The sequence below is a fragment of the Bactrocera latifrons genome, unplaced genomic scaffold (genome assembly GCF_001853355.1).
Source record: "Bactrocera latifrons isolate USDA-ARS-PBARC rearing strain unplaced genomic scaffold, ASM185335v1 scaffold_352, whole genome shotgun sequence".
NCBI classification, from domain to species: Eukaryota; Metazoa; Arthropoda; class Insecta; order Diptera; family Tephritidae; genus Bactrocera; species Bactrocera latifrons.
The window spans coordinates 128,665-142,230 of record NW_017536993.1 but is presented as its reverse complement, the minus strand read 5'-3'; the positions used below and the strand labels follow the sequence as shown (position 1 = coordinate 142,230).

Here is a 13,566-nt window from a genome sequence, read left to right as displayed (position 1 = left end):
TATGGAGCCAAGAAATACGTGTACTAAGTTTCATCATGATATCTCAATTTTTACTCAAGTTACAGCTTGCACGGACGGACGGACAGACAGACAGACGGACGGACGGACAGACATCCGGATTTCAACTCTACTCGTCACCCTGATCACTTTGGTATATATAATCTTATATCTGACTCTTATTATATTCTACGAAAAGATGCGGCGACTAACAGAAAGTTTCAATACAGGAGCATACTCTTGTAGAAAACCCAGAGGTGATCTCGTGACAGATGCCCAGGACATACAAAAATTATAGAGGGAAGACTTCTCCAGACTACAGAAGGGTAGTGAAACCATAACACCAGAATATGGTGAACTCGATTACCCAATCGATGACGATGGAGCGGACGTTCGATTGTCCGACAATGAGAACATTCGAATAGCAATAAACCCTCTGAAGAATAACAAAGCGGAGGGGGCCGATGGATTGCCGGCCCGGCTATTCAAAATTGCCTTAGAAATATTCGACTTTAACTATAGTAGAGCTCAATAATGGTAAAAGGCTCCATACTGCTTAAGAAATTTGGTAGTCTCAAGAGGAATCAGTTACGGTTTCTAACTACACAATTACTTCTGATTAGAAACTTTTAAAATAAGAATAGATCGAATTAAATTAACTAATACTGATTTACTTATTATATAATACCAAGATTATATATATATATAGAGTATCAGCTTCAAATATTTGACCGTCATCTATATAAAAACTCTTAGTTTAATATTAAAAATTCATGATTATATAAACATATAGACATTTATAACGATTACACATACACTACATTTGTTTATTAGAAACCTTGCGGGATGGTGTGGCCGCAGAACAATTTAACCAAATTACATGTCTCTCAGCGTAAGCACCTTCATTAAAAATTTAATAAGTGAACACTTGCCGTTGACACAGATACAACAACAATCATAGCATTCACAACGCCCACACAAATACATACACATGTGTATAGGTATCTACATATATGCATGGACTTCAGTTAAAATGCACCAGCTGCCGGTTGTGCCCCATCAATTGCTACACCAAATGTTACAATCGTCATTTGCATATTTCGCATCTTTATCCAAAATAGGATTACGCCCAAACGAGAGGATTGTTGAAGAGAGAGTTTATAAGGTTACGTCAAATATAATTTTCGTGTTCTAGTTAAGAATCTTATGTGTGAGCAGTTGTAAGTTCACTGTTAAATAAGCAAATTTATTTATAGAATTTTTGGGGTCTGTTAGAAGAAAAAAATATGTTGATGTTTCTAGATGAGATAATGAAAAATCTTAAGAAGTTGTCACAAAGAAATCTATTAAAGTGATTTAACGTACAAGTTTAAGCTTATAAAATTCAGAATGAAGGCACTGTGTTTCAAGGAATTATATGAATCGCGGAATCATACTTCAAGAGGCGAATATAAATTTTAAATATATTATGGATAATGTAATGATTTAAATTTTTTTCGTAATGTGTAAACAATGAAGTGTGTGAGGTTGCACAATGAACCGGGTTGAGGACGTATTATAGTTTAGTTTTTTTCAGGTTTCAAACATATACTTGTATGTGAACCCAAAAAAGAACTAACTTGTTTGGGAATCAGTGACTTTTATTTTGAAAATTAAACAATTGAAGAGAAGTACATAGCTGTACAAAGTTGAGCTTATGCGAAAACTAAAAACATAAAAAGCTGCCTTGGTTTGCAATCAGCGAAGAGGTTTTACAAAACTTGCACCTTAATTTCGAGCGATATTCAAATAGATATTAGTATTTTTTTTGACAGTTGAATAGAAATAAAATTATGAAGAATTATTTTGGATGCAATACGAGGTGTGTTCAAAAAGTATCGCGAATTTTGTGTTTTTTCAAAAATTATKTATTTATTCATGAATATCTATTTTGTCCCCTTCAAAGTAGTCCCCATGAGATATTATACACTTGTGCCAACGGTTTCTCCAATCTTCGAAGCACTTCAAAAAATAATTTTTTCTTATCTTCTACCTCCTTCGATGCCGTCTTTATCTCGTCAAGAGAAGCGTAACGTCGTCCTTTCAAGGGCCTCTTCAGTTTAGGGAACAAGAAAAAGTCGCAAGGGGCCAGATCTGGGGAATACGGTGGCTGCGGCATCATTAGTGTGTTGTTTTTGGCCAAAAAGTCGCGCACAAGCAACGATGTGTGAGCAGGGCGTTATCGTGATGCAGAAGCCAATTTTTGTTCTTCCACAAATCCGGGCGTTTCTGGTGGATTGCTTCGCGCAAATTGCGCATAACTTGCAGGTAATATTCCTAATGACCGTTCTTCCCTGTGGCAAGAACTCATGATGCACCACGCCCCTGCAATCGAAGAAAACTGTCAGCAAAACGTTCGCGATACTTTTTGACCGCACCTCGTAAAACCTTTTTTCTTCAATGAAATATTTTTTTTATTGTTGCAAATTATTCAACAACACGAACCACGTCCAGGACGGCCATCAACATCAACATATCAATTGGTGCTTAAGGATCGAATATTAATAGTCAGAGATTTTACTGGCATCGTTGGATTATTTGAAGAATCAGTGAAAACCATTTGAAAGATCAATTGGGCCTATTGGGCGTCGCGTTAACGTCTTAGAAACAATACTTTTCGACTACCAGGATGCTATGAAACGTCTTATTAGTGACGATGAGTCTTACGACCCGAAAACAGATGATCAATCGACCGAATATCGTGACAAATGTGAGCCGAAGCCGAAAAACCCACGTCAAAGCAGGTCAAAAATCGAGGTTATGCTTCCAGTTTTCTTCGATTATCGAGTTGTAGTGCACTTGGTTTTTGCGCGTCGATAATGCACCTTCGCATACTTCATTCATTCTTCGTGAGTTTTTCGCCAAATTTCCAACCAATATCGTGCTGCAACCACCGTGTTCGCCTAATTTAGCTCCATGTGACTTTTGGGTATTTTTTTGGTTCAAGAGAAAAGTTCTGCGAAAGATTTATGGTCCTATGCACGTAGGCCACGGCGAATATCGCATTCGATGGAACGATGAGCTGTACGAGATATATGGCGACATTGACGTAGTTCAGCGAATTAAAAGATAGCGGCTACGCTGGCTAGGTCATGTTGTCCGAATGGACGAAAACACTCCAGCTCTGAAAGTATTCGGCGCTGTACCCGCCGGGGGAAGCAGAGGAAGAGGTGGAAGGACCAGGTGGAGAAGGACCTGGCTACGCTTGGAATATCGAATTGGCGCCACGTAGCGAAAAGAAGAAACGACTGGYGCGCTGTTGTTAACTCGGCTATAATCGCGTAAGCGGTGTCTACGCCAATTAAGAAAAAGAAGACTTTTGGGTATTCAGGAAACTCAAACCACTGCTCCGGCGAAACCGTTTTGACCGTTTTGAAAAAAAAAAAAAAAAAAAAAAAAAAAGAGGTGATTGGTTCATAGAAGACTTCTTTAATATATTCGGAAGCTGACATTGCCGGCTTGAGATCCAAAAGGATTAGAGATATTATTATATTATATATATATTATATATTTAATAACGAATTAAGTTTTTATTTGAGGCATAATATACTTATAAAAGATTTCTTGGGCCGGCTTATATAATAGAAAATTTGTGTATTAAATTTTACTAGAAGAATATAAATTATTTTAAATAAGAAAAATTTATAAAACTGATACTTATTTATCCACACAACTGAGGCACTGTAGGCAATTCATATGCTAATTGAAATGAATGAACGGCTTGTGGACGTCATGGCGTATACGTAATATCCACACAGAATAAATTTAAGCGCAGCATGCTGCCTGGATAACAACCGAAAGAAAAACAGTAACAACAAAAGCAACAATAATAACGAAACTAGAATAAGAACAACCACAGCTACAATATAGAAGTATAACACCGACAACTGCGCACTAGCACAACACCAACAAAAATGAAAGCTACAACAACAATACTAAAAGTAATCATAACGCATGCACATGAAAATATGTTTGAAATTCAAGCAGGAAATTGCACATTTCATACATTTAATGCTAATATTTTTGCATATTGCACGCTGCAGCGGACAGCGAGAGCGCGAGGATTTTCATTACGCCCACAAGGTGATGCCAATGCAAAAAGCTTAAATTATGCATACGTACATAACGGTAAATGAAGTTGCTTTTCAGTATACGGCGCATAATTCTCGACTTTTTCACGGATTAAAAACTGCCGTTGCACACACATGCGCTCATACAAGAGCGCGGCGCGGCACAAAGTGTTTCCGGTTCTGCTTTGYTTCCATTTGTGTTTTACATCATTTTTGTACGCACGCTTTGTAATGATTATTATTACGCTTGTAAGCTTCGAATTACAAACACACGCACACATGTGTATTTTATGTGTTGAGGTTCGCTCAAAGCACTGATTCTAGTTTTGAAGCACGTTTCAGCGCTTAAGCGGAAGCAATATTTGCAAAAGTTTTTCACGCTTTTGCCGCTGTGTTTTGTCTGCGTTGGCTTTAAAGTGCGTTAGTGTTGCAATGAGTGTTGTTGCGAAAGTCATATAGACATGTATGCAAAAAATGCGCTGCATGAACGAAATAATTTTTACTACATTATTTGATTACCCAAATGGGCGTGTGGCAGCATTGTTTATGCAACTTTGACTTTGCCGCACATTGTTGCACGTTTTATGAGCTATTGTTGTGGAGTACTGTGCGTCGTACGCCGCTTGCATTTAGTTAGCATTTTTCCGCAGTGTTGCATATGTCAGTAAAACCCTGTAGGAAAAAGTGTATATAAAGGAAAACCTGATGTCAAGTCAATATTCGGTATTATGCCAAAACATGCTAAATGTTTTCCAACAAATGTTTGATAAGTTCTGTAAAAGTTAAGGTACAAAATCTTAATTTTTATTAGAAATACGAAAATACTTTTTCTACTAACCAATATGTATAAAGTTGACGCCTAAATCTATGCTATATATTTTCAAGATAAAGGATTTTCTAAAAAAAAATTATACGAATGTGAGGCAGACACTTTTGACTTACGAAAAAAGGCCTCCTCATTCTGTTATAAAGAAAGCATGATACCGAGGCCGGGATCCCTGAAACCTGAGTGGGATTTTATTACTGCAGAAGTCCTTTTGGTAGACATTCGTTGACACTTATGGGCTTTTGAAGATGTCCATAAATAATTATTATTTACCAACACTTTTATGATACTGTAATGGCCAATTATCAGTTTGGAGTTAGCTGAAGAGTGGCGCAGGTTTTATAAAATACGCTTAGGATCACTATTGCCGGACAAGCATATGTAACTAAATTAACTTGGTGTATATATTCAACTATTTTATAAAGGATTTACTCTTCAAATCGAGTCAGTTGATAGTCTTCGTAGTTTCTAACAACCTCCCATAAAGCTTTTCAGGCTCTCAACGTATTTTTATGGATGTTAAAGACATATGATATCTATTACTTTAAATATACTTAGAACGGTCGACTTATATGTATATAATTTACTATGTATTAATCCCTATAATTTGACTTGTTTTTACATTATTTGAAAGCAGTATAGATTAAGGTAGATGCCTAGTGATCTACACAGCAAATAATTGAAAGATGAGCTGGCTGTAGAGCCCATTAGAGGTGACTTCAGTAAACCAAGGATGTAAAATTTCGGTTAAAGATTTCAGTCAATCTTTTGTTTGTTCGGCAGAGGAATACTCTCTTGGTTAGCGACTCAACCTTTACACTACATAGCATATATTTTCAAAATTGTTGCCTACATTTCGGCGTGGATTAATACTGACTTCAAAGGCAAAACAATGAGGGTATCACTAGTGTAACTACTGTACATTTATATGAGGAAAAAGTGCAAAAATTCTTGTGTGAGTGTGGATAAAAAAGCTGGCTGGACAATTCGCCTGTGTGGCCCGAGATAGCATGGTGTGCCGGTTGGCTACCTTTTATTGCCACTACAAAACATTGCACTCGAACTTATATCTGTTACGTCTGTATATGTTTTTAAAAATATTCCTAAGCCTTACAGGGCCACATATACACACAGTCCTTTGTTGGATTTTTATGGCCAATATTTTGTTCGGACTTGCATTTTGTATACAATTGTAGCTAAACAAATATTTTAGAAATGGTTGCTGACACTTTCAAACGAATTTCTTCTTCGCCAGTGTGAAACAAAAAATATAAGCTACAATCGCATGTGAATTTCGTTTGATGGAGGAAGAAGAGGTAGGTAGTGCTGAACCTATGCTTCTTTATCGAAAAAAAAAAACACAATTGTTTGCGACTAAAGAGAACAGCTGGTGATAGTCTCACGTTACTGCTGTAAATTGCCTTAAATCCGAATAAAAATGAAAAAGCTTGTGTAGAAATTGCAATTTTTTTGCTTTAATTTTCTGAAAACAAATATTATTGTATTCGTTTTTAAACCTTAGTTTGACCGAAATTGTTTCAAAACCAGCAAACCCTAATATACTCGCCTGTGAAGAAAGATCAACTAATCCTATAGCAAGCGTTACACTCAACCTAAACAAACCTTAATTTTCATTGAAATTACTTAACTTTTTTCTTCCTTTATCAATAAAATTTCTCAAAAATGATGCTATACTCCGAATTTGGTCATCTTTAATCTGATTATTTCGAAAATATTAAAACTTTTACGGAATCAACTCCTAAACTTTGACATCGTCCAGCTTGTCAAGTGACAACCTTCCGAAATTAACTAATATTATCCTTAGTTTTTCTATAAATGTATTACAACAATATTTTTAAAACTTTGAACTTTCAATATTTCCTTCCATTAATTTCGGAATTGTGCGCACTTGTCGAGCCACTTCTATTTTTATCAAAACTACATTTATGAACCTTTTTCGGAATCACTACGAAATTTTCATAAACTTTGCTTATCTATTACTAGCTTATAGGTTTCCTTTGGTGAAAAACAAATACCACAGCCAATAACTTATTTGTCCTTACTTTTAGTCCTAATGGACAATTTGACAATTTTACAACTAACATTTTCTTCATACTTCCAAATATGTTGAATTCTATTAAATTTTTTTCATACCAATAATACTTATATTACAATCTTCATGTTGAACATTTTCGAAGCTTACTCCGAAATTATAATATTTTGCACTTCGCTGCTTAAAACGTTTTTTGATTTACTTTAAATTGTTCAAAACACGAATTTATACATTTTCTTATATATATATTTTTTTTTTTTCAAATCATTTCTAAATATAGTGTTAGTTAAATTTTTTTATACTACTTCATAAATTTTATCTTTATGTTTATTCGGAGTACTTTTCGGACTAACTCCGAAAATAAAAATGTCTAAATTTATTAAATAAAATGTATTTTTTAGAGCAATAACTAGTAAATAATTGTGAAATTTAAGTCGTTAAAAAAAAAAGGTATTGTACACTGCCATCACGCCATAAAGATTCACTTGAAATTTATTTAATGGGTCTACACCTCAGTAGATAGCTGCTAGGGAAATATAATAACTCCTTACTTTATGAATTAAGAGAATTGACTTTAGTCAAATATATGTATTTACATACAATGTGCATTACAACTTCTATGGTTCTAAAGAATTTCTCAACAACTGTCTTTATAATGACTGCAGATCCCTTGAACTATTATATTTAATGCTATGTTATGAAAATAAACAAAACAACTCATCTTCCATTTTGTTTCGCCTACAGTGTTCGGCTCATTTGGTTGCACAAAGCAACGCAATCTCGATTTCCGTTCATATATGAAATTGGATCGTAATTGCTATTTATCTAAGAAATAAATCCGATTTCAAATGCTATTATTAAAAGCAACAATAACTACTCAACAACAATATGCAATTCATAATATGCATAATAAATGCAAAATTGAAAATAAATGAGTAATGATACGAGTAGTTTTGAAAACAAAAAAGAAATATTTCGTTGAACTGAATTTGGAAGAAGGCGACGCCCACGCTGAGCACATTTCATAGGAAGAAGCGAACTATTTGGTGAGGAGATGGCTGACAATTTGTATAAAATATGAGCTTAGATAAATGTATGTATGTATGGCTTTGTATATACATACATATGTATGTGTGTAATCGCTTGAAGCATCAATCAGATTTCAATTTGATGATGATCATATTAATTAATTTATTTCAGAATGACATCATGAGCGCATGTTTGTTTACGATTACAATTGAAGCATGAACGATTCCACTGCTAAATTCATAGTATTAGTGAATGTGTGTGTGCCATCCTTCAAATTGAAAATAAAATACAATTACCGAAAATAGCAAAGCCATGAAATTAATGACAATAAATAGCAGCAGTAGGCAGCTCAAGCACAGATTTTATTGTCATTTAAGTGCGCGGCGCCATAAGCACAAAAGAAGACTTAGCTGGAGAGTCTTAATGGGGGCTTAGAAACATTTGTGTGCAAACTTAGGAATGCTTTTAAACAGTGGCGTAGAAAAAAACTGTTTTTTTTTTAAATGATTTTTGATGAGATATAAAAAAATTATGTGTTTTTAGGACAAATCATCATAGGAAATAACGGTCACCCTAATGTATATATTCCAGAAAGTCGGCATATATAGTGTTACTTAAAAACAGTTGCACTCACCATATAATCGTTGTGAGTCTCTGACTCGAAAATGAGTTGCAGATGTTTTCACGTTTGTAAATAAATAAAAATAACAAAAAANAAAAAAAAAAAAAAAAAAAAAAAAAAAAAAAAAAAAAAAAAAAAAAAAAAAAAACACAATGCACCAATATAGTTTAAACTTATGTATGTACATAAAAGATGAAAACAATTGCAACATAAATACCGAGAATGACATGAATTCATAACATTCCAGCTAGTCAAAAACCAAAACAATAAAAATTATGAAATACAGTTTCAGTGGTACGAAAAATCGTCATTTGTTCAATAATGCCCTCATATTTATTTCAGCATAGTATTGTACTTTTGGGCAAATACATATTAATAATTATATTCATATTAATTCAAAATACATATTGATAAAAATTACTCGGAAATTGTAAATAAAACTTAAAATATGTAATTATTCATCAATTTCTGTTCTCCAAAGTAGTCTCCACCAGATACATTAAATTTATGCCAACGATTTTTCCAGTCTTCGAAACACTTTTCATAGCACATTTTTAGGATGACTTTCAGCTCCTTCAGCAAATTTAGTTTTACCCCTTCGATCGACTGAAAACGGGTTTCACAGAGCGAGAATTTCAGTTTGGAGAACAAGAAAAATTCACACCTATCCAAAAGAATACGGTGGTTGATCGATAGTATTCATTGCATTTTTGTTTTGAAATTCGGCAGCAATCGTACTCTTTTTGAAAAAAATTCAGTTTTATCGGGGCGTGTCGAGTCGAGTACGTGTTTGATACTCTCTTAAAATCTTTCTAACGCTTGTCTAACGATTTTCAAATATCATATTCACCACATATTTCATATTTTCAGCGATCTCTTGACCGTCCTTGAAGGCTTTGTGTTTTTGATACAACTGAATCACCGTAAACCTTTCCCAACATTCGCAAAAAAATTTTAGACAAATCCTTTGTTTGACATTACTACTGAGGTGTACCGACTTAAGCAGCTGCTCTAAACAAACTGGTTTGAGAGATCGCACTCATATTTGGCTTGATAATTAAGGACAGTCCTACGAACTTAGCAAAATACATTTTTTTGAAATATGTATTATTTACACGGGGATTTTAGTTACAATATTCCTGTGCTTTTTTGTTACAATGGAAAGTTTAAAAAATATTTGCAACTTGCTTTTAAATAAATTTAACCGGTTCTGGTAGCCGATTTTTATTAGACTTTCCGGCAAATTTACCAATTAGTCACGACTGAAATAATAAAAGATTTTGTTGTAGATTCTGAAGAACAAATTTAATTTCAAGAAATTCCTTAATGTGATTATCGACGAAAGCATTTAAGATAGAACCGAAAGTCGTCAACAATTTCTTGGAGAACTATGGTAAGAAGACGAGCTGTTGTGAAGACTTATCTTGTTTCGATATAAAAAAAATTTTATTTCGGCTCCTTTAGATTCTTCTATTTTAAATCTTTAAAATCTCCAATGAAAGTGCCTTAACAATTTAAGCTTATTAGCATTATCTTTTTATAAAGTTAGTACTACATCTTTCTAAACTTAAGAAATTCTTAACTATCATCACTTTTGTTTAGCGGAAAAAGTATATTTGTGACAGTGACTTTGGATATTCCCAAATTGTCAATATTTTCCAAATTATGTCGTTTTATGCCACTAGACTTTGTTTTGCGGCTTAAGCTTGTGGAAGTTTGTTCGAAATTTCCACCAAATATGATTAAAATTCGCTAATTAATAAGTAAAAACATTCCAAAGCTGCTTTCGAGACCCTTTTATGGCCGGCCAACTCAAGACCAAAATTGTTTAAGAAATTGTTGCCTTTGTAAATATCAGAATGTGAATGCATCTATGTGTATCCAACAGCAATGTGCGTGTGTATTTAATTGCAGGTAAAAAGCTAATTGCTATGCTAATTCGGTCAAAATTTCATAAATATAGTATACGCGTCGAAGCAAGCGCTAACATGCTAATTCATCAAAATAAATGCGAAAAGTACACACACATGTACATATATAAGTATGTTTGATGGCTGTGTATCTGTACATATTACTTATTCAAATCACAGCGCTGATAAAACGTTGCATTTCTCTTCATAAATCCTTTTTAGTTGTAAAATAAAATGCTAATGCTTACTTTTTGGCATTGTTGTTATAGTTATGAATTGTTGTATATTGTACATGTATGTATGCATTTATGAAATAATAATAATAATACCCAACGATTACACTCTTCCTGCCCAACCGACGCAAGGGGCGCAATCCGCGAACGAGCGGAAATAGCCGAGTCATAAAAGGCAAGAGAGTTTTAAGCGCTGCGATCTTGAGCTGCTCAGCTACTGAAACAAAAATTTCAACGGCCAAGACAAAGTATTAAAATTAAAGTTTATAATTTTTAAATGTTACTTGTTAAGAGTAGATACAATAATATTTTTAATGGTAAAAAGTGAGTCTGTTAGATCAAACGTGTTGGAATGAGAATTGAAATCATGACATATGCGGAGGAATGGTTCGTTTAGCACAAAATTTGTTCTATAAAATTTTAAAAGTAAGGGTATAAACTGCCTGGTAGAGCGAGCGGTAACGTTGAAATTAATATCACATAAAAGAGATGGGCTACAGACTGACCCATTCATGAGTTTTACAAGAAATACTATACCAAGCATCTCCCTACGACTACCTAGTGTCGGGAGATTTGTAAGTTTTTAGCCATTAGTGTAAGTGGGAAGATTTAAACTGGGATCCCAATGCAAATGATTTAAGGGAAAAAGTAAAAATTGTTTTTGAACGGACTCTAACTTATCCGAATGGACTTGGTAACTACGGTTCCAAACCACAGATGCATACTCTAATATAGGCCTCACCAAAGATGTAAAAAGAATTTTCGTGGTAAGCGGATCTCTAAATTCTTTAGACCAACGTTTAACAAAACTAAGAGCACCTTTAGCTTTAAAAACCATGGAAGATGTGTGAAGATTAAAATTGAATTTGGGATCCATAGCTACTCCTAGATCAACAAAACTGTATACTTGCTCCAACCTAAAGTTTTGTATTGCGTACAAAGTAGGGTCTACAGATCTACGTGAAAAACACATCGTTTTACATTTTTTAAGATTCAATGGCATGTCATTTATATCGCAACAAGAAACTAGGTTGTTTAAGTCTGTTTGCCACTGACATCTTTCGCTGTATGAAGTATACGTTTTAAAAGGTTTTACATCGTCAGCATGTAATAGAACTTTTGAAAACTTAACAACAGACGATATGTCATTAATAAATAACCAGAAAAGAATTGGGCCAAGATGGCTACTTTGAGGAACGAATGAAGGGACATTGATTATGTCAGAAAACTTGTTGAATTCTATTACTAAGATAAGAAGCAACCCATTTTAGAAGTATTGGTTGAAAACCAAGAACATCAAGTTTATTCAAAAGAATTGAATGGGATACTTTATCAAAAGCTTTACTAAGATCTGTGTATATAAAATCAGTGTTATTATTCTCCCTAAGATTAAATGAAATTTTAAATGTTTAAAATTTTTGCAAATGTTTTATGCGCCAAAATAACGCTAGCATAATTATTTGAATTTGCATGGCGTGTGCGTTCATTGAATAATTTTTTAATGTACTTTTTGTTGTTGCTTTTGTATCTGCTGTTTTGTACGAAGCCTGCATTATGAGCTTTGAAGCGGGCGTGACGGCGTGCTGCTACAGTGCTCGCGAATATACCGAAAAGGAAGTCATAATTTTGCGTTTCGTTGGCATTGACTGAATTGATTTATTGCAAAGAATTTCGCGCTGAAAACTTTCATGAAACGCCAAAAAACAATAAATTTAAACATCTGACCGTGTTCTAGAGGCCCTTTGCCGCACTTTTACTTCACTTATATTGTGTATTTGTATGTGCATTTAGAGTTTTTGGCGGCCCACAGAGTAGGGTTGATGTGAATTCTAAAACCATGTTGGATTTTAAGTAAGACATTGTTATAAAGAAAAATTATGATTGATAAATAAAATAATTGTCGAAAAAATAGAGTAGTTTTTTAGCAAAAATAAATATTTTCAAATGATTTGTATGTCGAAAAATTTTCGAAAAATATGTAACTTTCCACCGGATGTCGAGAGAAGCATATTTTTGAAACTAAGTAAATTTCGAATAATATTGCATTATTGTAAAGTTTGATAATTAAATCTATATTAAATTTATTTAAAAAATAACTTTGAAAAACACTGAATTTGAAATACGAAACTTTGATTTTATATTTTAGCTTAGAATCCCTTATCGGTATTTCAATGTAATATAAAAGCGTAGTTTTCGTATATTATTGCATATACATACTATTTTTTCGATATTTCAACTTGCACTTACTTTGAAATAGATTCGCTGTAGATTCGAGTATGCCGCGCAGGCTATTGGTGTGATGATGCAAAAGGCGTTCAAATTCGCCGGTGGACTTCTTTTTCAGCTCCAATTCCGTTGCATTCGTACAGCAGTGCCCACCACAAATGGCACCTGAAAGAGTAGACGATGATAATAAATATTTACAATGGAATTATTTATATTTTGAAATATCGTTTTATAAATCTGTATATTTATATATAGTTAATATATGTTTGCAACGAAATATCGGGAAATACGGACCATTTTGGGTCCTACAAGAGTATGCTCCGGTCTTGAAACCTTCCGAGCATTATCCCTGTCGGCTAACTTCTCAAGCTTTCATACTCATGCAATCTAGTAACTAGTTTCGAAGTTTTTATGCAATTTATGCCTTAAAACAGAGATGATATTTTTACTTTTACACCATAATATAGAGAAAGAAGATAGCTTACAAAAGGAATAGACTTTGGAAGTATACGTATAGTAAAGGAAGTGTAATAAATTAATACTAGTTTAAGTAAGCTGTGG

At 33.8% G+C, this 13,566-nt stretch overlaps 1 protein-coding gene across 1 annotated transcript in view; it reads right to left on the bottom strand.

Moving 5' to 3' along the window:
• Nucleotides 1-13,170, bottom strand: part of LOC108971694 (division abnormally delayed protein) — a gene marked incomplete at its 5' end in the record, with an annotated part of 44,942 nt that extends 31,772 nt beyond the window's left edge. Inside the window, one exon of the mRNA XM_018937942.1 lies at nucleotides 13,027-13,170. Within this exon, the coding sequence (XP_018793487.1) occupies nucleotides 13,027-13,170 (144 nt within the window). The remainder of the gene's footprint in view (nucleotides 1-13,026) is intronic.
• Between the last annotated feature and the right edge of the window lie 396 nt (nucleotides 13,171-13,566).